General features: G+C 44.5%; 1 protein-coding gene across 1 annotated transcript in view; it reads left to right on the top strand.

The window, feature by feature from the left end:
* The first annotated feature begins 1,885 nt into the window (after positions 1–1,885).
* LOC148525075 (deubiquitinase DESI2-like) overlaps positions 1,886–25,415 on the top strand; it is a 107,430-nt gene continuing 83,900 nt past the window's right edge. Inside the window, exon 1 of the mRNA XM_088471303.1 lies at positions 1,886–2,738. Coding sequence (XP_088327429.1) covers positions 2,700–2,738 — 39 coding nt within the window. The 5' untranslated portion in view covers positions 1,886–2,699. The remainder of the gene's footprint in view (positions 2,739–25,415) is intronic.

Here is a 25,415-nt window from a genome sequence, read left to right as displayed (position 1 = left end):
TTTCATCTTTATTTGTGTTTTAAGTATATATGACATTAAATATTATTTTGAAAGCGTCCATGTTTGAATAACAAAACACAGATAATATTGAATTCTAACTCCTACCAGAAGGGCAAAACTAATTTTTTTTTGTGTTTAAGTCACACTTCCTAAAATCCTGTCTTTATTATATGTGGAATTTTCGTGTGTGTGTGTGTGAAGCTGTTTATTATAATGCCCGGACAGTGTTTATATGCACTTTTTCACTGTAGTGTAATATGGAGGTGTAAAATTAGCAATATGCTGGTGCAAAATTCAAGTTCTTTTACAGAATAGAATTGGCCACTCTTAGAGCAGCTCAGTAAGGGACCAATAAAAATACTCTCCTTTATTCTCCTACTTTATTTAACCCACTCCAATGGGGGTCGTGGTGCCGCATTGATGTAATTGAGGCCAAACTCTGGGCTGTTTAAAGCCACAATTTGCATATTTTTACAGAGGGGGTGGAGCTAAACATCAAGGTGATCCCATCCCCTGTTGTTCAAGACCGCAGTTCCATGGATTCTACAGCAGGGGCGGGCTGGAATGACGTGATTCAATGTGAATTGCATCATCCAACCTCCTGGCTGCCCACTTCAGTCAGGAAACTGGCCAATCCTGTTGGGAGAGCCCCCCCTCCTGGGTGAGTTGGAAAGTATGTTTTTAAGTGATGAGGGTCCCCTTGTGTGCAGCAGGCCAGACCTACAAGCAGTGAGTCCTCCCATACCTGTGCCTGTGCAGACACATGCGCAAAGGGAGACAGACTTTGTTATCTCCTGTGCCTGCTCAATCTTTCCAGATACATCGCTTGAAAGATCGTGCCGTCGGGGCAGGTATAAGGATGGGGCCTCTTGAACCATAGGCCCGCACACCCTCATCCATTATAGAAACACCACCTCCTTTATCTAATGTCAGTAGCCTCACTACATAAAATGAAGTATAATTTCTGCACTGCAGCGCAAATGTAGATACGCTGGAACTCTGTGCTTTTCTTGATGTATGATCTTGCTTTGCCTAAAGCTGGGCATACGTTATGCAGTTATCGACCTGATCTGCTGATTATCAGCGGATCGGGACGATAATTGCATAGTGTATGGCCGTGACTGATCAGCGATGATTGGACGGTCGAAAATGAGCAATCTTCCAACATGCCCCCGACTGATCCGATCATTGGTTGGCCGCATCTGGCAGTGTATTTCCCCTTTAAAGGGAAGGACGGGGAAATGTTTCCTCCCTAAGGAAGGAATACAATATTGTGGGCCACACACTGCGACATGTCTCACAGTGTATGGCCATGATAGCTGCTTGTTTCAGGCTGTCCTTCATAAAAATCTAGGTGCTCTTGTGCAAATCAGGAGGCATGATGGATACCAGGCTGGTTTTGTATTGCACAGCAGATGTCTCCTGCTTCGTAAATAATCTATTACACAACAAACAAGGCTGACAACAAACAACACTACATTATGCAATGTAATTCATAGTGCAATGTGTATTGTAAACTGAATCCATTACAAGCCTAGTTTTGGGGCATTTGGTTCTATACATTATAGTGAATATAGGTTAATTCCTTTTTGGAAATGACCTACAACAGAAGCAGCTATTAGATGTCATATTGCTGTGTAAGTGCGGTGTTCTGTCCTTGCACAAAAGAAGTGGTTAACAGGACTTTTGTTCCAAATCGAGGTGACATCAAGCTCAGCCATAGTAGTTCATTAGGGAATCCCATGTGCTGGATATAGAATAAAAAGGGAAACTCTCTGTTCTGTCTCATGAATGGCTCACATGCAGTATTCATGATTCCACCTCTATCTCTAGAGGGCCGGGTATGCTGTATGATGTAACTTGCTCACTGCTGCTTCCATTCAGATCTATCAGGCAGGAACCCAGGACTCCACCTTCTATTTAGATGAGGTCATCCTGTCCCTCTTTTTTTTCATGGGTACTACATAGTCCAGTCTGTACGGTATCAGCAGCAGGGTCACATTGGTTTTTCCTGAGCTGACAGCCCATGGATTTCACAGCACCTTCCCCTCCGCTCTGCACATCCCAAGCTATGAGCCTCCTCTCCTCCTGATTATGCTGGAAGCAGCATCAGCAACATGGGCTCTGCGATCTGTCAGTATTCCCTGGAGCGGAGATGATCACAGGATACAAATCCCGGGAAAGCCTGTCTGATTTTGTGCTATCCTTGGCTTATACACACAACAATCTCCCTGCAATCTGTCCACTGATGTCAGGCAGACGGAGGAGATAAACAGCTCTGTATTCCCCACAACTGGTGCTGAGTAAATGGAGGTAATGCAGAAAGAAGCAGCATGTTTTTGAATGCTGAGCTCACCTTAAGCACTGAAAAGGTCATTGGCGTACAGATGGCAAAGGCATTGCAGCAGATCCTATAGTACACTGAATTACTGAACTAGTTATGTTCCTGTGGGTAATGGATTGCAGAACATAGAAGCTGGGGTCTGCACCTGACTTGGCAGGCACATTCGCTTACACCCATGAACTGCAGCATGAGAGACAAACCTGCTCTGTGCAAAACTTTGGCCAAAAAGAGCCTGAAAGTGGTTTGTTTGGAGGATCTAGAATGAAAACATCCCTGTCTTCTGTAACCCACTACAGTATTGTCCAGAAGCAATTTAGACGCCCGGGATAAGTATAAGGAGCAGAACACACTCACAATGGCCAATGAACCCGTAATACTAAATGTTTATGATATGGTAAGTTATGTACATTGCAGATCTCTTTTCCTGTCTGGTGTGGCTGCATGCATGAGCAATGGTTCTAGGAGAGCTAGATCTTGCCTGTTTTTTCAGAAGCCATGTATTTACTACCAGGACACATTTCCATTCATTTTAGTTATTAGTGCAGTGTTCCAGCTAAATGGCCCTGGGAGCAGTCCCTGCCTAGTACATCAAGCACAGCAGAGCTTTTAACCTAATCCATATTTAAAATCAATTCAAATCATTTTTAGTGGTCTTTGAAGTGAGACATTATGGTCGGCATTCATCAGTCTTCCATGGACAAGTCTAGAACACAGTATTCATTGCATCAAATAACATCAGATCATTCCACAGCCATCGGCCTGTGCTATAGCTGGATATGTCTGGTGCAAGTTTGTTTAAAGCAGTAATGACCTTAATATTACAAGAGGGTTATATTTGGTTAGTAACTTGAGTGCCTTACCAGCATGACAAGTGTAGAACAAGTGGGAAGCAATGCTCTGCAAGCCACTTGCAGGATAGGGTACATGCATTTATGGGGTAAGGTATGACAGCAGTGAGATTAAAGATAAAGCCCATCCACTTTTTCCCTCTTAAATTGTGACTTTCAATTGATAGAATGATTTGTAATCTGTTGATATAAATGGTACAGGCCTGCTATGTTGATTTAAAGGGTCCGATGCTGCGATGGGTGTTCGCTCGTTTGCTGGCGTAACATATACGCAAATTTGTACTCTGCCTACACAAAAAAGGGCATATGCCAACATCCGTATGCAGACTTGGTATTTGGAGAGGCGGGATGGGGGAAAGATGGGTCATATAAAACAATCTGAGTACAGTAAGGACAGTATGATTACAGTAATCACTTGTTCACGTCATTGCGAACTAATGGTGCATACACACAGTCAGATTTTTCTTCAGATCTGAATGATAACGATTTCAAAAATCGTTTAATCATTCATATCTGAAGGAAAATCTGACATATCTGACATGTCTGAACGATGAACAATGCCTGTTCCCGATGGTCAGATAACGATATCTGACATCTGGTGTGTTTGCAGTCAGTTTTGGACGATTTCAGTAATTTTAATGCAGTCAAAAATCGTTCGTAGTTCAAATCGTTCAAATCGTTTGCAAAATCGTTGGTCAAATCGTTCAATCGTTCATCTGACACATCTGACCGTGTGTATGCTCCAAAAGGCAGACCCACACAGAGATGCAGGTAGGTCTGTCAGTAGCTGTATCACTTGTGGGTGCCTGGGGACTGGTGAAAACACACGATCCTGGTGATGATGTCACCACCAGGACTAGCTAGCAGTCGCTGATTGCAGATTCACCTCTTTCTTTAATGTTTGCGCAGATATCATCTGATATTGTTGGTGTATTGTATTATCTTTTTGTTGCTTTCATACATGAGAAAGAAGATTATACCTATTTAAATAATTTATTACCAGTTATTTATATAGCGCACACATATTCTGCAGTGCTTTAAAGAGAATATTTGTCCATTCACACCTATATTCCCTACCGCATGGAGTACCCAAAGGAAACCCATGTGGGGACATGGATAATAAACAAACTCCACACAGTTAGAGCCGTGATGGGATTTGAACCCAAGACCTCAGTACTGTGAGGCAGTAATGCTAACCATTACATCATCCATGCTGCCCATCAACCCAGATGGCGAATGCTTCCTGCAGTAACACATTTTTATTGTGTTTGTGAGCTAGTTGTGTGTAAGTGTATTTGGGAATAAGTACTCCTGGCACAGCATGTGATTGGTGGAGAACTGGATGCATCTTACAATTCCTCCAACACTTTTTAAAACTTATTTTTTACGCATATATGTCCAAATCAACATGAGTCCACTCTGGGCAGTTTAAGAGAGGAGGGGTCCTATTTGCAGTTTCTGTACGGGCCCCAGACTCTTGTGGCACAGTTACGAGTAGACTCTGGCATGTTTCTATGATTTCTCTACTGCCCATGTGCAAAGCTTCGGGAAAATTGTGGCCACGTAATTTCCCCGGTGATTTTTGCAGCACCAATGCCGTCATTTGAGAAGTGAGTATAATGTATGGGTGCAGGTTGTGTGTTGTGGTTCCACCTGGACCCACGGGCGCATGTGAACTGCACACCCTCACCCATTATAGACACGCCACTGAGTCCGCTAATATCTGTGTCTATTTTCTATAAAAGTGTATCTAGCACTTACCTGAACCTCAGTTTCTGCCAACTTCAGCAGTCAAGCATATGTTGTCATCTGTTTTTAACAAATATTTGCCATAATGTTTGTGCCTTTAAAGGTATTTTGTTAATTAAAAGTCTCTATCTTGACATATTCACTAAAAGCTTAAATTTATACAGTATGTCACCACTTTGCTTAAAAAAATTCCATACTGAGCTTAAATGAAGTCAAGTTATACGCACAGCAGAAACACAGTAGAAATATTCACGGACCGTGGGAAAATCAGGATGGAACTTTTTGAGAAAAAAAATCAGGTCATTGAGTAAGAGGTCAGGGTATGAGGTTTCACGGCTACACTCCTTCCTACTCCCCACTTTGTATTGTTGGTTTTAGGGCTCATCCAGGTGAGTGCCTTGTGTACATATATTGCACTCCGAGGGGGTTATGTAATAGGTTCCAAGATTACGGAAGTGATGTGCATCCTGCAAACCATTAGTTCCCTTTTAAAATCTCTGTCTATGCCTGATATTGGGGTAAAACGGAACTTTCAAGAAATCTGCAAGGTAAAAACAGTAAAATTGTCTAGACCACTCTATTATCATTCTCAGTTCAATCCCTTCTTAAATAAAACTTTTTTTCCTAAAATACTGCGCGGCCTAACCTCACTCATGCCTTATATTTAATCATGAGCAAGGGGATATAGGATCTGTCTTCATCAATTTTGTAATTTTTCAGTGTTTTACAGCTTTTGTTGCATGGGTATTCGTATGCTTGTAAATGTTTGTACCACTGAAAGTATAGAATGACTCCTAGGGAACATATATATATAAATGTGGCCAACCTCGGCTCACATGGGGCAATGCCATTTGTCCCGAGTGACATAATCAATGTTCAAATTGAGCATGCAAGTCGGTGGCCAATTGTGCAAGATCCGATTTTTCGCCACACGTGACCAGGGGATGCAGTTAGGAAGCTGACGGTCGAAATGCCGACCGCCGGCTTCCTGACTGTGTAATCCCAGCAGGGGGCAAATGATAGGCATCAAAACCCGACGCCTGTCATTTTACCTATGCCGGGAGCCCTACGCCCGGCAGACTGATCGAAGGTAAGTCAGCCGACGGGCGCGAACAGCCGCAGGGGGGGGGGGGTTAGGGGCTCCCGGGGGGACAGTGTTAGGCACCCCCCGCGGGAGGGTTAGGGTTAGGCTAGGGTAAGGGGGGGTTAGGTTTAGGCACTTACAGGGGGAGTTAGGGTTAGGCACTTGGGGCGGGGGGTTAGGGTTAGGCACCCCTAAGGGAGGGTTAGGGTTTAGGAGGGGTGTTAGGTTAGTAATAGTTTAAATACTTACCTGTCAGGATCTTCACTGCCGGTCTTCCAGCGTCGGGATTTGTCCGGCGGTATTTCATACCGATCCTGTGACTAGTAGCTGATTAATTTCTGGCTTCACTGGGTCTGATTAGAGCAGTTGGAATGTTCACTGACAACATTGGGCTCTATTTACTAAGCCTTGGAGGGAAATAAAGTGAATGGAGATAACGAACCAAACAACCAGCTCCTAACTGTCATTTTTCAAGCACAGCCTGTGACATGGCAGTTAGGAGCTGATTGGCTGGTTCTTTATCTCTGTTCACTTTATCTCCATCCAATGCATAGTAAATAGACCCCATTGGCTGTTAGTAGTTATCTTCTACATTTGCCAAGATGCCCAATAATGATCCAATTACTTACAATTGGATTATTATTGGATGTATTTTGGAGCCACACACAGCTGACAATAATGAAGTTTGTCAGGTTACAGGTTTCTGGATACACACAGCTGATAACAGAGACACAAGGAATACAATATTCCAGGATACATGGAACCAGCACATCTGCCTTATTTCCAGCAACTATTATCTTGTAAGGAATAGTATTTTAGAGGCTAAGGCCCGATGAATTGACAGATGTAAGGCATGCATTAAAAACAAGAATAACATGAAGTTTTATTTCAAACCGAGCTGTGTGATATTATATGCAATATTATTATTTATCTGAGACAAGCTATTGGCATTGGTCTGGTTCCATTTTAGGATACAATAGATCTCAGCACAAAATGCCTCAGGTACAGTGTGAACTCAGCCTTGGTGCTGCCATATACTTGGATTTACACAAGTGCACCGAGAATACTAGCGCATTGGTTTGTGGCGCGAGTTGGCAGCGTTTGCCGAGGAGCGAAAGATGGAGTAGGTGCAGTGATGCTCTCGGCTAGGCGTAAAAGATTGCGTCATGGAGGATAAGCTTATTAAAACAAGATAAAGAAATAATAACTTCACAGATACAAAAGTGACACGTAATAAAAATAGTCCCAGTATGTCTCACTCAGGATGCATTTAAGCAGTAAATGAGTTGAAACCAGGAGGAAAAAGTTAAAAGTTTAAGTTAATGAAAAGTGAAAAGTTGGAGAGATTGGGATTTGCTGTGATGTTCATACCTTTGTACAGTGCTTCCCTGCATATTTCTCCTCTGGGATCCATACCTAGGAGCACTCCTATTTTGCAGCGGTGTCTCCCTTGAGCAGAGAATTAGCACTCACCTTGTTGTCTGCTGACTTTCCAGGCACAATGGTGCAAAGCTTCTTGCGGTATGCATGGAGTGGGCTTCATAAATGAGGCCAGTGACTTCCAAGAGCGCCTATGTCTGCTGCAAATAGTAAAATAAAACACTACCCTCACACTAACATCCTTTTTTATATTTTTAGCTACAGTATAACAAGGTCTTGGGAATGCTTCATAGAAACGTGTGAATTCAACTGAAAATTATACTGAGAGTAACATTGTTCCGATGTATTGTGTACATTTAAAGTTGACATCTTCTCTAGCTTATGAAGACTGATCTGCAGTGTTAGAAGTAATGTACACCTCTGAGCTTTAATTGGGACCTAATGGGCTCTGCTGCCTTAGGGGGATATTTACTAAAGTGAGAGGTTTTAGAAGTGGAGATGTTGCCCATAGCAACCAATTAGCTTCTAGCTATTATATTCTACAAGGTGCTAGTTAAATGTTAAGTAGCATCTGATTGGTTGCTATGGGCAACTTTTCCATTTCTAAAAACTCTCACTTTAGTATATATACCCCTTAGAGGTTTATTTATCAAGCAGTGAAAAGCATGGAGAAGTGGACCAGTGGAGAAGTTGCCCATGGCAACCAATCAGCTTTGAAGTAACATTCATTAAGTACATTCTATAAAATAATAGGTAGGAGCTGATTGGTTGCCATGGGCAACTTCTCCACTGGTCCACTTCACTACGTTTTTCACTGCTTGATAAATAAACCCCCTTAGACTCTTATGTGAGAGCACATGGACTTCTATTGACGTCAATACCAATTAGCTCAGGGTGGTGCCAGTGTGAAGACTTATAAGTTATATATAAATATAAACCAGGAGTGATGTCACTGTAAAGGCTACAGTATGTAACACTTACATATACAGTGTTTTTTGCAACAACCCAGGGACTACAACATTATCCTGTAAATTATAAAGTACAGATTGCTGTTGAATAGGCCTATCCCTCTGATTGTGTATTTGATCTTAAGCCTTATATATATATTATGATAACTTGGGGGTAATTACCTCGGCAGAGGGTGGATTGGTGCAGTGTTTAGGTGCTTAATGAGGGTCCACACACAGCTTTCAAGTAAATAAATGATGCTTTACTTTCCAGCATGGAAAGTCAGGAAACAAACAGAAAATAATAAACAACCTAGCCCCTATTTAGGGCGTCTAACTCACTTCTTGAACCCTCTCTATATGGGTGCAGCTAATCTGCCAATACAGTCTCTCACAGTCTCTGTGCCCTCCCTGTATCCTCCAGGTATACAGTAGGTCCTGGCTTCATCAGCCTGCAGCCTGCTGCTTCAATGTCACACAGTCTGAGAGGTTTATGGTCTCCCCTTGCCTCCTGCAAGGTCCAGACAGGCCTCCTGGCCCCCAATGGCTCGCTTAGCTTCACTGGCCTCTCTGGCTGCCACAGTCCCAAATAGACTGTTTCCAGCAGCAGCAGCCTGACTGGTCTGCCTTCTTATCAGGCCACACCTGAGCTCTCTCCACAAGGCAGCCATTAGGCATCTTCCCACAATGTTTTTCTACTCTGTGTGGGTGGATCTGTCCTGCCCCACACAGAATCAGCTGCTCACCAGTGCAATCTCTGGTGATACTGCCACATATCCCCCTCCCCAGCTTGAAACACCTGGGTTCAGCTACATGGGACAAGGCATTCTTATTGCGAAGTCTCTCTTCATTATTCTCAGAACCATCCACCGGATCCCAGATCATCCAGACTCTGGTCATTTCTGGGGGTTGCATCCTCCAAGTTCCGGAGGTAATTTTCATCCTTACTTTTTTTCTAACTTTATGGTACCAATGGTGGTACTTGCTTTCTTTTATGCAGTACTTGAGGCTCACCCTTGGGTACTGCAACAGGCATTAAGAAGTTGAAGTAACTTTTTCCAAAGCAACATACTTCATCTTTACTCTTGCCACTTAAACCTGTTAAAGGGTACATCTTTTGGCCAACTTCTACTTGTCACATCTTTAATCTTCAGCCTTAAAGCCCTGTATTGGCTACTGGCATACTTCACTGATGGCCTTTGAAAGAAGAGGAGCTATCAGTATCTTGAGAGTCATCAGCATTACAAATTCTGGACCTTGACCTTATGTCAACAGACAACATACTGGCACTGTCACCCTCAGATTCCGGACTCCCGCGTCCACATAGGATACTTGAATATTTACCCCATTGATCCACATAATTTACCTTATGGCTTTGATGGGTATCTGCCACTTCATTAAGGCATAGATCTCTTGGATTTTCTGGTGCTCCCAATTTTTTTGCCTTGAAAATATAATGAACTTCCACATGTTCCACCAGCACAGGTTGAAGGTCACTTTCCACAGAGGTCTTTATTTTCCAATTCACTTTAGCTGGACATTTTGTTTCAAGCTTTGTAATTTGAGACCACTTCACTTCCTCACAGATAAATTCAGCTGTATTGCAAGTTTTATCCTGGTTGCATGACGGCATTACTTCATATACACGAGAATTACTCTTCACAAGACTGTTACCATTAACTGCCTGTAAGGTTCTGTTTTCCACTGCAAAAATGCATGACTTGGGCACATTCACATCACTGCTCTCATATAGTGACATCAGAGTCTCATCTTTGGAAGCCAACAACATACCTGTAGACTTCTGTACATCTTGTACCTTTGCCTCATGGGTTATGCGATCACAATCTGTATACATTATTTCTTTATCGCCAATTTCAGACACGGTTTTGCAACCTGGACCTGTGTCCCTTTGGGAGGACTTCACACCCTCAGCTATTACTGTAAGCTGAAAATCACTGCAAGGAATCTCATCCACTTTTCCAAGATGGATCTTTAGGAATTTCCCAACTCCGATACTTCTGTCCCTTCTTGTACACTGGTATCGTTAATGAGGACATCTCTATGATCACATTGCTACTGAAAGACATAATTCTGGAACATCTTACTTAGTTCCCACAATTCACTGTTTGTTCGCTGCTCATCACACAAGACTCTCTGTACCAGAAGCATATCACTCTGCATGCCAGCCTTTTCAGGATCAACTTGAACTAATTGCTTCTTGTGTTTATGCATTTCTGCCACACTGGGTTCAGCAAAGACATCGGACGCCTTTTTAGGTCCAGAATCCAACTTCAGAATGTTATTTAACTTCTTTCCCACTACCATGTGGAACGTTTTCTGAGACGCAGACAGCTGCTCTTCTAGTTGGGTAATTTTTACCATGGCGCTTTCCAACTTGCTCTCAGATTGCAGTAGATTGTGCTTCATGACTTCAAATTCAGCAACTCTCAACTTTTGTACAATTATTTCAGACTCTGCCATGTTTAATTCACATTGCAACTCCACTTCTTTGGTATTCCTCCCCACTTGGAATCTTTGCAACTGGTCCTGTGTACTTAGCAGACTCTTGTCAAGGTTCTCACTCTGTTCTTGCAACTTCCAAGCCTTGTCATGGGCAAGGTTAAGCTCTCTCTCCACAGATTCACTTTGCTTGGCGGCTTTATGCAGACTTTCCTCCAGGAATACAATTTTTTCCGGCACAGAAACAGACAAATCTCAGGTGCACAACTCCAAATTATTAATAATATATAAATACAATAAAATGTTGCAATCAATAGAGGTTTTTAGCATAATCATGGCCAAGGTTATGGGCCTACCCACCACATCCAGGTAACCTCTTTAGGGTAGGTCCCTAACATACTAGGGTTCAAATCCAGAGTGCAGGACTCCCCCAAACTGGCCCAACTAAGCCGCCCCAGGGCACCACCATAGTAATAAAAGTGCAGTGTAAAAGAGATAGTTAAGAGCAGTCACAGCTGCATATAAAGAATGAAAATAAAAAGTGAAGAACATGTACAATAAACAAACAGTAAAGGGTTAAAATGTGTTATAAAAGAAAAATGTGTTATAATGTGGTGCCCTGAAACAGATCAACCAAAGCAATCCAGGGGGACCCACGCCCCAAAAATGAACCAAAGTTGTACTACAGTATAAAACTTGTAGGATTTACCTAGAATTGTGTCTAATACCAGTGTGCATAAACATTACCAGACTCCATGCTTTTAAACCAATAAGGAATGAGGGTGTCTCCTTTTCCTCAAATGTGCAGTAAAGCACATTAAATGGAGTATATGGGAAAGATTTGTGGACTGCACAACCCTGAATATATATAATGGGAGGTGCTACCTGATGAGATTAATTGATAGCACAGAAACAGACAAATCTCAGGTGCACAACTCCAAATTATTGATAATATATAAATGCAATAACATTTTGCAATCAATAGAGGTTTTTAGCATAATCATGGCCAAGGTTATGGGCCTACCCATCATATCCAGGTAACCTCTTTAGGGTAGGTCTCTTAACATACTAGGGTTCAAATCCAGATAATGTGAAAAAACCAGAGTCATATATTTTAGTATATTTTGTATTGGTTTATTTTTATATTCTCACCATGCAATATGCTACAAAACTAATAATTTTGCACAAATCCACCGCTGCTAAAAACTTTAAAATTCAGCCGCAAAACCCATAGTGTGTGCTCGGCTGTGCCCAAGTGGCACGTCTTAAAGTGTGTGTTTAGCACAGCAAAATCTACATAACAATGCTAATCTGCGTGTGTTCCAGTCAATAGATAGACAGTAAAAAGGTTAACAACAGATGGTAGACAGGCAATAGGTCGACAGGGACAAAAAGGTCCCCACAAAAATGGTCGACACAATTTTTTTTTTTAGGTTTCCATAGTGCTGTACAATCAGGTAATTTATACGTATGTTCTGTACTGTATATTAGCCTAACCGTCAGGCAGCATTGTCACCCACTGTGCCATCATAGTTAGCATAATGTTACATTTAGGCACAGATTAACCCATGACTCAAGTAGCAACAAATTCAGACAATGCATATTATAAGACAGGGAGCTAGGATTTTGAACCAATGGGCTCTTTATAGAGCAAAAAAAAAGTTGCTATATGCAACATTCAGATGATATGTTTCCATTAGTTTTATCCACATCATTTCCACAAACAGTGGCCTCAAAGGGTTTATTCATACCTCCCAACTGCCCCACTTTTAGCGGGACATTCCTGCTATTCAGGGACTGTCCCACCCGCGGGCCGCAGTGAGGGGAAGTTGGGAGAGATCACTCTGCTACTCTGTAGGGTGAATAGATGCCGTTCGCATGCGAACGCCATCTCTTCACTGTGACATGAAAGCCTGGGGGCAGTCCAGCATCTCCTGGAGTGCTGCGCTCGCCACCCGAGTGATGTAAACGGGGGCGTGACGTGAGGCCACGTCCCCTTTACTGATAGGCCACACCCCCCTTTAAGGGGCACGCATCAGACATGTGCGGACGTCTCGAAAAAAAATTGAGAATGTTGATAGGTATGGTTTATTTAATACCTGTCAATTGTCCTAAAGTTAGATGTACATCACCCCGTTTTAAGGATTTTACCCTGTTTGTCCAAATTTAACAACTGCCCATAGAATTCTTGTTATCTTGTATACTGAAAGCAATATTAGCTATCTTCTCTATTCTCTGTGATAGGGCAGAATGTACTAACACTAAAATGCGTTCAAAACTCAGACAACAGCTGTTTTTAGAGGTTTGATCGCATTTCCCATTTCCCAAAGCTCCAGAAAGCAAAACTTTCCAGAGCTTGCACCCGATAGGCAACGTCATCTATAGATATTAGATAGTGTTGCCTTGTAGAAGCCTATGGGTTACTTTTCAGAGCATTCCCAGAGAGGGATCCAATAGGGTCCCTCCCAGGCTCCCACGCAGCTCAGGCATGAACTGGCCGATGGCAGCGTCTGCGCAGAAGTAGTCCCAGGTAAAAAACCCAGAAGTCCTCTGATCGCCAAGGACAGCTCTATTCGGAAAAGCTGTCCATTGCGATTGTAATCGAAATTGTACTTGCATACGGCATTATTAATGCCGGTATGCATGCGCCATACCGCCTCCCAACATGACCCTTGCCAGGAGGGACACAATGCTCTGGTCCTGGACTTCCCTGGTAAGAGGCGGGGCTGCAGCACTGTTCAAAATTCAAATAGGGGAGTCACACCAACTGTAATTTCACACACTGCCAAACATCACTGGCAGTTGGTGTGACTCCCCTATTTGAATTTTGAACTTTACTGCAGCCCCACCCCTGGAGCCGCCACCAATCATAAATTACCAGGGAAGTCCAGGACCAGAGCATTGTGTCCCTCCTGGAGAAGGTCATGTTGGGAAGGTATGATGCGATAAGTGGCAGGATATATTGCATCCAAAATGCGATGCTTGGCAAATCCCTCACTTAATATTAATTGAACAAAAGTATTTGAAATGCAAAAAACCCCCCAAAAACCATTAAATCCAAGGTCAGTAACCATACTCTGCTGGGGATTGTTGTGCACCAGAGTCTTGCCTAGCCATTGTTATGCATGATGTGTTTGCGATGAACTTGCTCAGCACCAAAACTGTTAACAACTGTGCATATATAGGAGTTGTCATAGAGATAACAGTTGTGTATGAAATCAGCCAAGCATAAAAAAACTTTATTGCCTTATGTTATGTTTGACGGTTTGAAAAATAAGTAAGCTGTAATATTCTGAGCTAGTTCTTCAGTTTCCATATATATTTGGTTGTTGTATACAAGCTTAAAGAGCATAAATGCTAACATTTAGGATTTATAAATGACACTGGAACATCAATATGGAACATGTCACACCATATATTATATCCTGTAGATTAAGCCACCCAATCAGTGATAAAAATGTTCTTCTCTAAGGCTTATCTTTGCAACAAAATTGGCTGCAGTCTCATCTAATAAACAATTGTGTAATTCAACCTATGCTGCAGGTCCCACTGTGACTCCCTAACATGCATTATTTTAGTTTTGTATGTGTTTTGAGTCTAGAGTCTTGCCCCAGAGATCTTCTCCCTTCTTTATATTATTTAATGTCTTTGTCACGACTCTAGGGAAACTGGCCTCCTGTGATGGAATAGGCTTTGCTGGCTGAGATACCGGCAGCACAAACAGAGAAGGTCTGAGATAAGTCTTCCTCATAGGACGGCACAGAGTTAGGAAACAGGAACACAGGAACAATAGCCTACCCTCCAACATGTCCCCTTCCATCCGGCACAAAAAGCTCTGCTCCTGGGCTTCCCACCTAATTAATGATTGCAGACACCTGTGTTGAGCTTGTTAATAGATGAGACAGGTGTATCACCACAGGTGGCTGCAATCATCAATTAAGAGAGAAATCCAGGAGCAGAGCTTTTTGCACTGGATGGAAGGGGTCATGTTGGAGAGTCTGCAATAGATGAAGACAGACTGTGTTGAAGCAGGAACTAGATATGAATTGATCAGGATAAAGTATGGTACGTTATAGGTTTTAGATATCAGCAGAAGACTTCGGTACAGATGTTTAAAACAAAAACTCAGAGGTGAACAGCAGGAGTCCATAGTCAGGGGGTACTGAGGAAATTCAGCTAGACAAATGCAGGAAACCTTGCTCTGTAATTGAGTAGATTGCTGTACAGTAAACACCGAAGACTTCACACTGTGACGCTGGGTTTAGCACAGGTAACTGAGACAGAATCAATAAATAAACAGCAAAAGTCTTAAACAAAATACTGAATTATGCTCAGTATAAGGATGGCTTGGAAGCTTGATACTGCACTGGGGGCCTGATTCAGAGCCAGACGCTATTTGCGCTCGCTCGTTCAGAAAAAGGGGCCGGCTATTTAAATTGAGCGCTCGCTCTTTGCGGTCTGTTGACGCCTCTATGTCTGAGCGAGCGAACGAAACATGCGCTCGCTATTTTGTAAAGACGCCCCCTGGCCGCTCACATCCTACGTCATCTCCACTATTTATTAGATTAATCGAGTACATGGAAAGGCGTCTGAACTGCTTACAGTGCTTGTGGTAGGATTTTCCTACCGCAATCATGCGAACAGTTCAGGCTAAGAGACAACCAAGTGACGTGGCCGATGACGCTGCTTTGTTAATTATGCACTCCCATTAAACGCCCGTTTTGACCGTTTGGCACGCCTGCGTTCGGATCACCACTCCCCGTTTTCAAGCACCTTCCCCTGTTACCACCCACAAACGCCTCATCTTGTCACTCAAATTAGCAGGCATTCGCTATTTTGCGAGCACTCGATTTCCGACCGCACTGACTGGTTGACGCATGCGCATTACGACCCATATGCATGCGCAGTTGTGCGAACATCGCTCGGAGCGAACGAGCGGCCGCTTGAGAGCGGCTCTGAATCAGGCCCTGGGTTCAGACAAACGACGGTAAAAGTTCACTAGGTCAGGAACAAACGTAGATCCAACAGGAGCCAAAAGGAAACCTTTAGGAGACATTTCACAGACACTGACTGAGTGTCCAGGAAGGGTTTAAATACCCAGTGTCTGTTGCTGGTTGAATTACTCACAGCTGACCATAGAGTTGAGCAGGATTGGCAGATGCTGAATCAGGTGACCAATCTAAGATGGCTCTGCCCATGAATAGGAGTAGTCAGCGTTGATGCAGTGGAACAGTGCCAGGTAGTGAAGACATCCTTAGGTAAGTGGAGCAGAGAGAGGCAGCGGCTGGCAGCCTGGCTAAACGGCAATCCCTCCAGCAGCATTAGGAAGTCCCATGCAGAGGACGCCACTTACAGCTGCGGGGAGAGCGGGCACACAGCAGGGCACGGCTGTCCAGACCCTCCGCTGTGATCCTGCAGCCCGACTCCTGACAGTCTTTAGTTGTTGTTTATTTCCTCTTTTTCTTTCTTTCTTTTTTTTCTGCTATTCTATCTCTTCTCTTTTTTATAAGGCCTACATAAATGCTGTCTATACCCTGTTTTAGCCTTAATAACTGTTAAACTCTAAAATGGATCGTAGATTTTTTTGTTTTTTTCGGAATTTGTTTTATACGGAATTGACCTCATATTTTGTAATCTTTTTATATCAATTTGATTGTGACTGTTAAGGTCTCTGTTATTTATGGTGATCTTTCAAATGAAAAGTGTTTGGAAAAAAAAGAAAATGTAGAGATTATGGATTTTGGCAGAGGATCTCTAAATTCCAAAAATGTAAATATTCAGATATGAACCATGAAGATAAAATGTTTAGTGTAAACATGACATCCCACTGCAGCTCTGTTAAGACGTAAAGGCCCAGATTTATCAACGAGTGAGATTCTTGTTATCACTCATTACTAATCTTAAATGATGCTCCAACCAATCAGCTTCTAACTGTCATTTTTCAAACACATGACAGTTAGGAGTTGATTGGTTGGAGTACCATTTAAGATTAGCAACAATTTAGCAAGCATATCACTCATTGATAAGTGAGGCCCAAAGTATCACTGTCCCAATCCACTACAAACTACTGAAACTCTCCCACATTAAAGGAATCTGGGCCTGATTCAGAGCCGCTCGTAAGCGGCTGCTCATTCGCTCCGAGCGATGTTCGCACAACTGCGCATGCGTATGGGTTGTAATTGTAATGCGCATGCGCCAACCAGTCATTGCGGCCGGAAATTGTTTGCTCGCAAAATAGCGAATGCCTGCTAATTTGAGTGACAGAATGAGGCGTTTGTGGGTGGTAACAGGGGAAGGTGCTTGAAAACGGTCAAAACTGGCGTTTTAAGTAGGGGTGTGCACCGGCCACTTTTCGTGTTTTGGTTTTGGATCTGGATCTTTCTTCGTGTTTTGGATCTGGATTGGTTTTGCCAAAACCACCCTTCCGTGTTTTGGGTTCTGGGTTTTGTGTTTTGGATCTGGATTTTTTTCTTAAAAAATAAAAAAAAACGCTAAAATCACATAAAATGGGCCTTTTTTTGTTCCTACGCTATTAATAACCCCAATAACATTAATTTCCACTCATTTCCACTCTATTCTGAACACCTCACACCTCACAATATTGTTTTTAGGCCAAAAGGTTGCACCGAGGTAGCTGGATGACTATGCTAAGCGACACAAGTGGGCGGCACAAACACATGGCCCATCTAGGAGTGGCACTGCAGTGGCAGACAGGAAGCCAATCAGTGTTATGGTGCCCATTTGCATGTAGCACGAACCCGGGAGATCCGTGCTACATGCATCTGTGTGATTGGCACAGAGCAATGACAGGTCCGTGAGACCCGTCTGTGCTGCTGTGGTAAAAAACAAAACAAAAAAAACCTGTGTAAAAAAAGAAAAAAATGGCGTGCACCCCCCCAAAAAAGAGCAACCAGCCCCGGGCATTAGTAACCCAGTGCTGGGTGTGCTTAAATACAGGGGACAAACGACGTAGGGGTCCCCTGTACTTAAGCACAACTAGCACCGGGCTAGTCAGAACCAGCGTTGGTTGCCAAAATACGGGGGACAAACGACGTAGGGGTCCCCCGTATTCTGCGCAACCAGCTCTGGGCTCTGATCCGGTCCTGGTTCTGGAAATACAGGGGAAAAAAAATTAGTAGGGTTCCCCTGTATGTTCCAGAACCAGCACTGGACTTTTTCTAGCGGGGGGCTGATGCCACAGCCAGGGGAGCCCTTTCACCGGGCCCCCCAGCTGCAGCATCAGCCCTGACCGCTAGTCAGCCCAGGCCGGGGATCCCTGGAGAGCTGGGGACCCCCCCAATAAAGGGGTCACCCTCTCCAGGGCACCCCAGGCCCAGGCTGATAGCCCGGGGCTATCTCCACCACCCCTGGTGGCGGTGGGTGGCGGGTTGATTGTGTGGTGTGGTGTAAATAAAGAATATCAAACATTGTCTTTACAAGTAGAACTGCAAGTCCCAGCTAGCCTGCCCCGCATGCTGGTACTTGGAGAACTACAAGTACCAGCATGCAGGGCATTAAGGGCCCACTAGTACCTGTAGTTCACCTGTAAAAAAAATGTTTAAAAAGCACAGGACACACACACCGTGACAGTATAAGTTTATTAAACATACATACACACACACATGTACACATACTCACCTATGTAACCCTGTAGCATCGGTCCACTTGTCCGGTAAAGTATCCATAGGGGACCTGTGAAAAAAAACATACTCACCATCTCCTATGCGAGGTTCTGTCCTCTTCGTTGCAAAGTAGGCATCCCCGGACTTGGCAAAAAAACAAAACGTAAACGCGATCCACGAACTTAGTACCGTTCTATAGAACGGTACTTCCCGAATGAGAGCTTAGCGGCGGGGTATCACCATGGAAACCCCGCTGCTAAGCGTTCATTGGCTGAGAGAGGTCATCTCCCGTCTCTCAGCCAATGAACGGCTCCCTCCATTGTAGTCAATGGTGGGAGCCGCAGGGTAAACTTTAATAACCTTGCGGCTCCCACCATTGACTACAATGGAGGGAGCCGTTCATTGGCTGAGAGACGGGAGATGACCTCTCTCAGCCAATGAACGCTTAGCAGCGGGGTTTCCATGGTGATACCCCGCCGCTAAGCTCTCATTCGGGAAGTACCGTTCTATAGAACGGTACTAAGTTCGTGGATCGCGTTTTCGTTTTGTTTTTTTGCCAAGTCCGGGGATGCCTACTTTGGAACGAAGAGGACAGAACCTCGCATAGGAGATGGTGAGTATGTTTTTTTTCACAGGTCCCAAGTGGACCGATGCTACAGGTTACATAGGTGAGTATGTGTACATGTGTGTGTGTATGTATGTTTAATAAACTTATACTGTCACGGTGTGTGTGTCCTGTGTTTTTTTTAAACATTTTTTTACAGGTGAACTACAGGTACTAGTGGGCCCTTAATGCCCTGCATGCTGGTACTTGTGGTTCTCCAAGTACCAGCATGCAGGGCAGGCTTGCTGGGACTTGCAGTTCTACTTGTAAAGACAATGATTGATATTCTTTATTTACACCACACCACACAATCAACCCGCCACCCACTGCCACCAGGGGTGGCGGGGATAGCCTCGGGCTATCAGCCTGGGCCTGGGGTGCCCTGGAGAGGGTGACCCCTTTAGTGGGGGGGTCCCCAGCTCTCCATGGATCCCCGGCCTGGGCTGACTAGCGGTCAGGGCTGATGCTGTGGCTGGGGGGCCCGGTGAAAGGGCTCCCCTGGCTGTGGCATCAGCCCCCCGCTAGAAAAAGTCCAGTGCTGGTTCTGGAACATACAGGGGAACCCTACTAATTTTTTTCCCCTGTATTTCCAGAACCAGGACCGGATCAGAGCCCAGAGCTGGTTGCGCAGAATACGGGGGACCCCTACGTCGTTTGTCCCCCGTATTTTGGCAACCAGCGCTGGTTCTGACTAGCCCGGTGCTGGTTGTGCTTAAGTACAGGGGACCCCTACGTCATTTGTCGCCTGTATTTAAGCACACCCAGCACTGGGTCACTAATGCCCGGGGCTGGTTGCTCTTTTTTTGGGGGGGGGGGCACGCCATTTTTTTCTTTTTTTACACAAGTTTTTTTTTTTTTTTTTACCACAGCAGCACAGACGGGTCTCACGGACCTGTCATTGCTCTGCTGTGTCAATGACACAGATGCAAGTAGCACGGATCTCCTGGTCCGTGCGTGCATCTGTGTCATTGAAATACACAGCAGCACAGACGGGTCTCACTGACCCATCTGTGCTCTGTGTCACTGTCAATCACACAGATGCATGTAGCATGGATCTCACGAGTCCGTGCTACATGCAAATGAGCACCATAATGCTGATTGGCTGAGAGCCGTGACAGACGGCTCTGTCAGCCAATCAGCACTTTGCCCATTAAAGGCAAAGGCATTTTTTTTAAAATGGCCGCTCGAGGCAAAACCTCGAGATCCGACAGCAGATCTCGAGGTTTTGCCTCGGGAGAGGGATCCGGGGCAGACAGGGAGATCCGAGCTTGGGCTCGGATCGCCCCGGATCTCCGAAGTTCGGGTGGGTTCAGTTCTCAGGGAACCGAACCTGCTCATCCCTAGTTTTAAGGTGTGCATAATTAACAAAGCAGCGTCATCGACCACGTCACTTGGTTGTCTTTTAGCCTGAACTGCTCGCATGATTGCGGTAGGAAAATGCTACCACAAGCACTGCGAGCAGTTCAGATGCCTTTCGATGTACTCGATTAATCTAATAAATAGCAGAGATGACATATGATGCGAGCGCATGTTAAAAAATAGCAAGCGCATGTTTCGTTCGCTCGTTCAGACATAGAGGCGTCAACAGACCGCAAAGAGCGAGCGCTCTATATAAATATCCGGCCACTTTTTCTGAACGAGCGAGCGCAAATAGCGTCCGGCTCTGATTCAGGCCCTCTGATACAGGAAAAAAGCTGAGAGTTCAAACCATTTCTCCCCATGGACTACAGGTTAACAGAAGTGTAACTGCAAGCATGCACAAACACTAAATCAGTGTAATTGAGATACCATTGTAATCTACACACATCAAGCCAAATGGACATTTTCACCTTTGATTTAAAGAAACTTGGTATCTTGGTTATTGTTATGTAAGTATAAAGTCACAATAAGTTTTTACTGCATGGATGAATGAGGCTTACTTGTTCAGAACAGAGTGCTAAGTATATGTCCCCCAGGCTACATGCACACTGATAATACTGTAGTGTGGATGAATGGAAGTGTTAAATAATACAATATTATTATCATGCTTTCTAATCCTTAATTAAAAATCTTGCTCTGACATTAGCCCAAATCTTAGACTAAAATCTACACCTATTATAGCATTAATGGTATGAATCCCTTATCACTAGGTCCAATTGCTGGTAATACCGAGGCTATAAAGTCCCTACTATCCTTAATTAGTTCTTAGCTCACACCACTATACTCTACATGTACTGGATACTCCTCTCACGGTATGCAGTCTGGAAGCCGGCGGACCTAATCCCGACAGCCGGCTTCCCAACTGATTAAACCCGGCGAGGGTTAAATGACAGGCGTCTAATTCTAGACGACTGTCATTTTACCGATGCCGGGAGACTGGCGCCCGGCATCCCAATCGAAGGGATAGCCTTGGGGGGGAGGGTTGGGTTTAGGGTTCCCGGGGGTGATTTAGGGTCAGGCACCCCCCCGGGAGGTTAGGTGTAGGCTAGGGGAAGGGGGTGTTAGCGTTAGGCACCCCGGGGGGATTTAGGGTTAGGCGGCGGGGAATGGGGGGTTAGGTTTAGGCACTTAGAGGGGGGATTAGGGTTAGGCACCCCTAAGGGAGGGTTAGGGTTAGGGGGTAGAATTAGTTTAGAGAATACTTACCTTGGACGATCGGGATTTCCTCCTCTGCCGGGATGCCGCTGTCGGGATTCCAACCACCGGGCATGGGTCCGGTGGTAAATCATACCGATTCCCCTCTCACAGCATAACATCATGTATATATTAAAATATAATATGTAGCAAGAAGGACAGGACACACTACAAATACTGCATACTGTATAGTAAATACAGCAACAATCTCATATACATCCCGATTCAGAAAAGCCTGACCCTGTAGAAGAGATTTGCTGCAACTTCTTGTACAATGCTATATGATGCAATGCTACCATTTCTTTTCATATTTTAAATCAAGAGAGATGGACGTAGCAGTGCACTCAGCAGCGTTTATTGGTGGTTGCCCGTTTGCGACTTTATGCAAAATGCAAATGCCGCTGCAAACTCCTTCCCTTGTGTACATCAGTACGCCCAAATATGTAAGAACCAAGACGTCTACTTTCAGCTTTTGTCCTTGTAGCAATGTCGATTGCTGCATCCTTAGATGCCACCAAGGCCGGTGCAAAGTGTTATAACGCCTTAGGCAAAATTTTAGCCTACCACCCCACGGAGCTGGTTGGGCTAGGAGCAGATTATAGAAACAGGAGCAGGAATGGGCGGCCCCTATGGGGGGGCAAAGCCTCAGGAGGGGTGGGAGAAGGAACAGATAGAAAGCAGTACAGTGGTGGCTGGGCCGGAGAAGGGAGCAGCCACCATGCAGAGAGGGAAGGGGTGGGCAGGGCCGTAACTAAGGTGGTGTGACCTGGCACAGGGCACCGCAGGACAGGGGGCGCTGTTTGGGCCTGTCAATTTTCTTGTTTATTATCATTCTCACTTATAGCTTCCTCTTATTTCATCTCCAGCATCTCCTGGCTGCCCCTATATCTTCCCTGACCCTTCCCCATGAGGCCATGACCATTTTTCAGGTGCATTATCTTAAGTCCCTATTTAAAAAATGGAGGGGGGGCACCAATGCTTTCTCTAGCACAGGACACCAAAAACTCTAGTTACGGCTCTGGGGGTGGGCATCGGGCACTGCTGCTCCTGCTTGTGCTGCATGACACATGTCAGACTGTTCCATGTCTGTAGTCTCAGCCAGACAGAAGCTGACCAGTTGGGGAGTGGCAGCCGCGGCTTGTAGGATCCGCCGCCAGTGTAAAGTAAATTAAGGATGTCTCTTTGAGAGACATCTTTATAAAATAATAACAATGTCTTTCTTTGAGAGACATCCTTATTATTATGCCAGCAGCCTCAGTACTGCCGCCTCAGGTGACGGCACGCAGGGGCAGCTGCCTAATAGTAGCACGCCCTTGGACGCCACCATAAATTGCGCCATTAAAACTTGCACCAGCCCTATGGTCTGGGCTACGTCTGAGCCACCTGTATGAGCATAGCACTGCCTGGTCCAGGCTATGAGGACGAGACGGCCCTAATCTGCACAATAATTTATGTAGAAAATAAAAAATTGCTTTGTTATATTGTAGTGGTTTGCCTTCAAATATTTTTGTTCAGGTTACTTTGTCAAAATAAATCGTTCCAGTCCATAGGGTGTAAAGTCGATCAATGTTGGGTTTCTGGGGCTAAATGACACATTTACTAACAGACAATTTTTATTTAGTAAATGTGTGATTTAGGCCCACATTCAGAGCCATACGCTCTGAGCAGAGCGCACACTCTGAATTATGGAGCGTCCTCCTGGACGCTCGTATAGCTGTGGGTCACCACCCACAGCCTATACGAGCGTGCAGTTTGATGGCCGCGATGGTCTTGAACATCGCGACCATCGCCACTGCGAGCCGGAGCCTGCGGTTGAGTTTTTCAACCGCAAGGCCCGGAGTGATTTTGGCTCTATCAGAGCCAAAATCACTCCCACTGACATCACTAGTGATGTCAGTGGGCCGGCTTCTGACGGTAGGCGTTCCCTTGGGAACGCCCCCGTCAGGGAGGCACGCCCCTGGCACACCCACCAAAGGGGGCGTGCTGTCAATCAACATCGACAGCACGCCCCCTTTGATCAGACACAACGAGCGAAGGAAAGTCCTTCGCTCATCGCGTCTGGCGCATGCGCACGACGGAGCTCCCGCCATCGTGCGCATGCGCAGTGCACAACATCGACCCACTTGCGAGCGGACATCCGCTTGCGAGTGGGTCTGAATCAGGCCCTTAGTCCCAGAAACACAACATCGATGTTGATCAATTTTCAATCGATCAAAATCGATTAAAAATCGACCTTTAGTAAATATACCCCTATGAATGAATATTGAGCACACTCTATATTACATTATAGAAATGAAAAAAACAATCCTTGGATTTGTGAAGACTGGTTGCCATGGCCATTGCTTTTTTTTTTTTTGCGTAAAAAACAATATCTATTCTTAGGCACATGACATTATTTGTATGACTGTACTTCTCTAAGGTGTCAGGGTTACAGCGATAATAATGAGACACTGTGTATCTGAGCAACAACGTATTAGCATGAATACAGCACGAGTAGGAGTATTTTAAAATAATCCATGCCTATGAGACTGGCTTTAAACGGAATCACTGCTACTTTTCTGTACCCCTTCAAGTCCTTTATTTAGACTATATTTTGTGTAGGCTCCATTCAATAACACATTATTATGATCTGCAATTTATTCACAGCAGCAAAGAAACCATTGACGCAACTCGACAACTTAGCAGCTCAAAAATTACTTGTAAAATTGTGGTTTCCAATCTAATTACAAATTACACTGCTAAATTGTAGTCTTGTCAAAATTGAGTTATTATTATTACATTTTATTTATAGGGCGCCACAAATGGTCCGCAGTGCCTTACATATACAGTACAGGGCGCACTGTACATTACAATACAATACAGTAACCAAAATATAAACAGAGCAGAAGTAACACTTAGCAACACAATTCTCCATACACAATACAGCTGGGAAGCTGAAGGCTGCCATTGAAGTGCTAGAGAAGAGGGCTGTGAGACAGTAGGGAGGAGGTCCCTGCTCCTAGGAGCTTACAATCTAGGGGAGAGGGGAGACAGACAGATGACATGAGGCATGAGTGTGTAGATGGGGACCTGAGTGCAGGAAGTAGGCAAGGTAGAGATGGCTGAGGCAGGAGGGAGAGCGACCTGGTGACACGGTTATGTGGTGGAAGGGTATGCTTTGATGAACAGGTGGGCTTTCACTGCACGTTTGAAGGTCTGCAAGGTCGGGAGAGCCTGATTGAGTGAGGGAGCTCATTCCAGTGAAGGGGGGCTGCACGGGTAGTTATCATTTCTCTACCACCCACCCTCTAACCATGAGTGTTACAAGCACAGGGGGCTATTCACTCCTGCCGGAGCTTGTACATGGTCATTTTAGCCCTGGAGAATTTTGAATAAAAACTGTGTTATATAGGGCACAGCCCAGTTTGTGTTCAGAGTCAGACTGCCTGGATGCCAATTATAGTAGTAGGAAGTAGGTAGAGAAGTTTAAGGCTCTTTCAGACAAGCGTAATCGGTGAAACCCAAAGTGTACAGGCATTGATATCAGTGATCCCAGGCATTGATATCACTGATCCCAGGCATTGATATCAGTGATCCCAGGCATTGATATCAGTGATCCCAGGCATTAATATCAGTGATCCCAGGCATTAATATCAGTGATCCCAGGCATTGACATCACTGATCCTAGGCATTGATATCAGTGATCCCAGACATTGATATCAGTGATCTCAGGCAATGATATCACTGATCCTAGGCATTGATATCAGTGTTCCCAGGCATTGATA

The sequence above is a fragment of the Taudactylus pleione genome, unplaced genomic scaffold, assembly GCF_031769625.1.
Source record: "Taudactylus pleione unplaced genomic scaffold, aTauple2 ptg000113l, whole genome shotgun sequence".
Classification (NCBI taxonomy): Eukaryota; Metazoa; Chordata; class Amphibia; order Anura; family Myobatrachidae; genus Taudactylus; species Taudactylus pleione.
The sequence above is the reverse complement of the archived record's forward strand: the minus strand, read 5'-3'. Positions and strand labels throughout refer to the sequence as shown.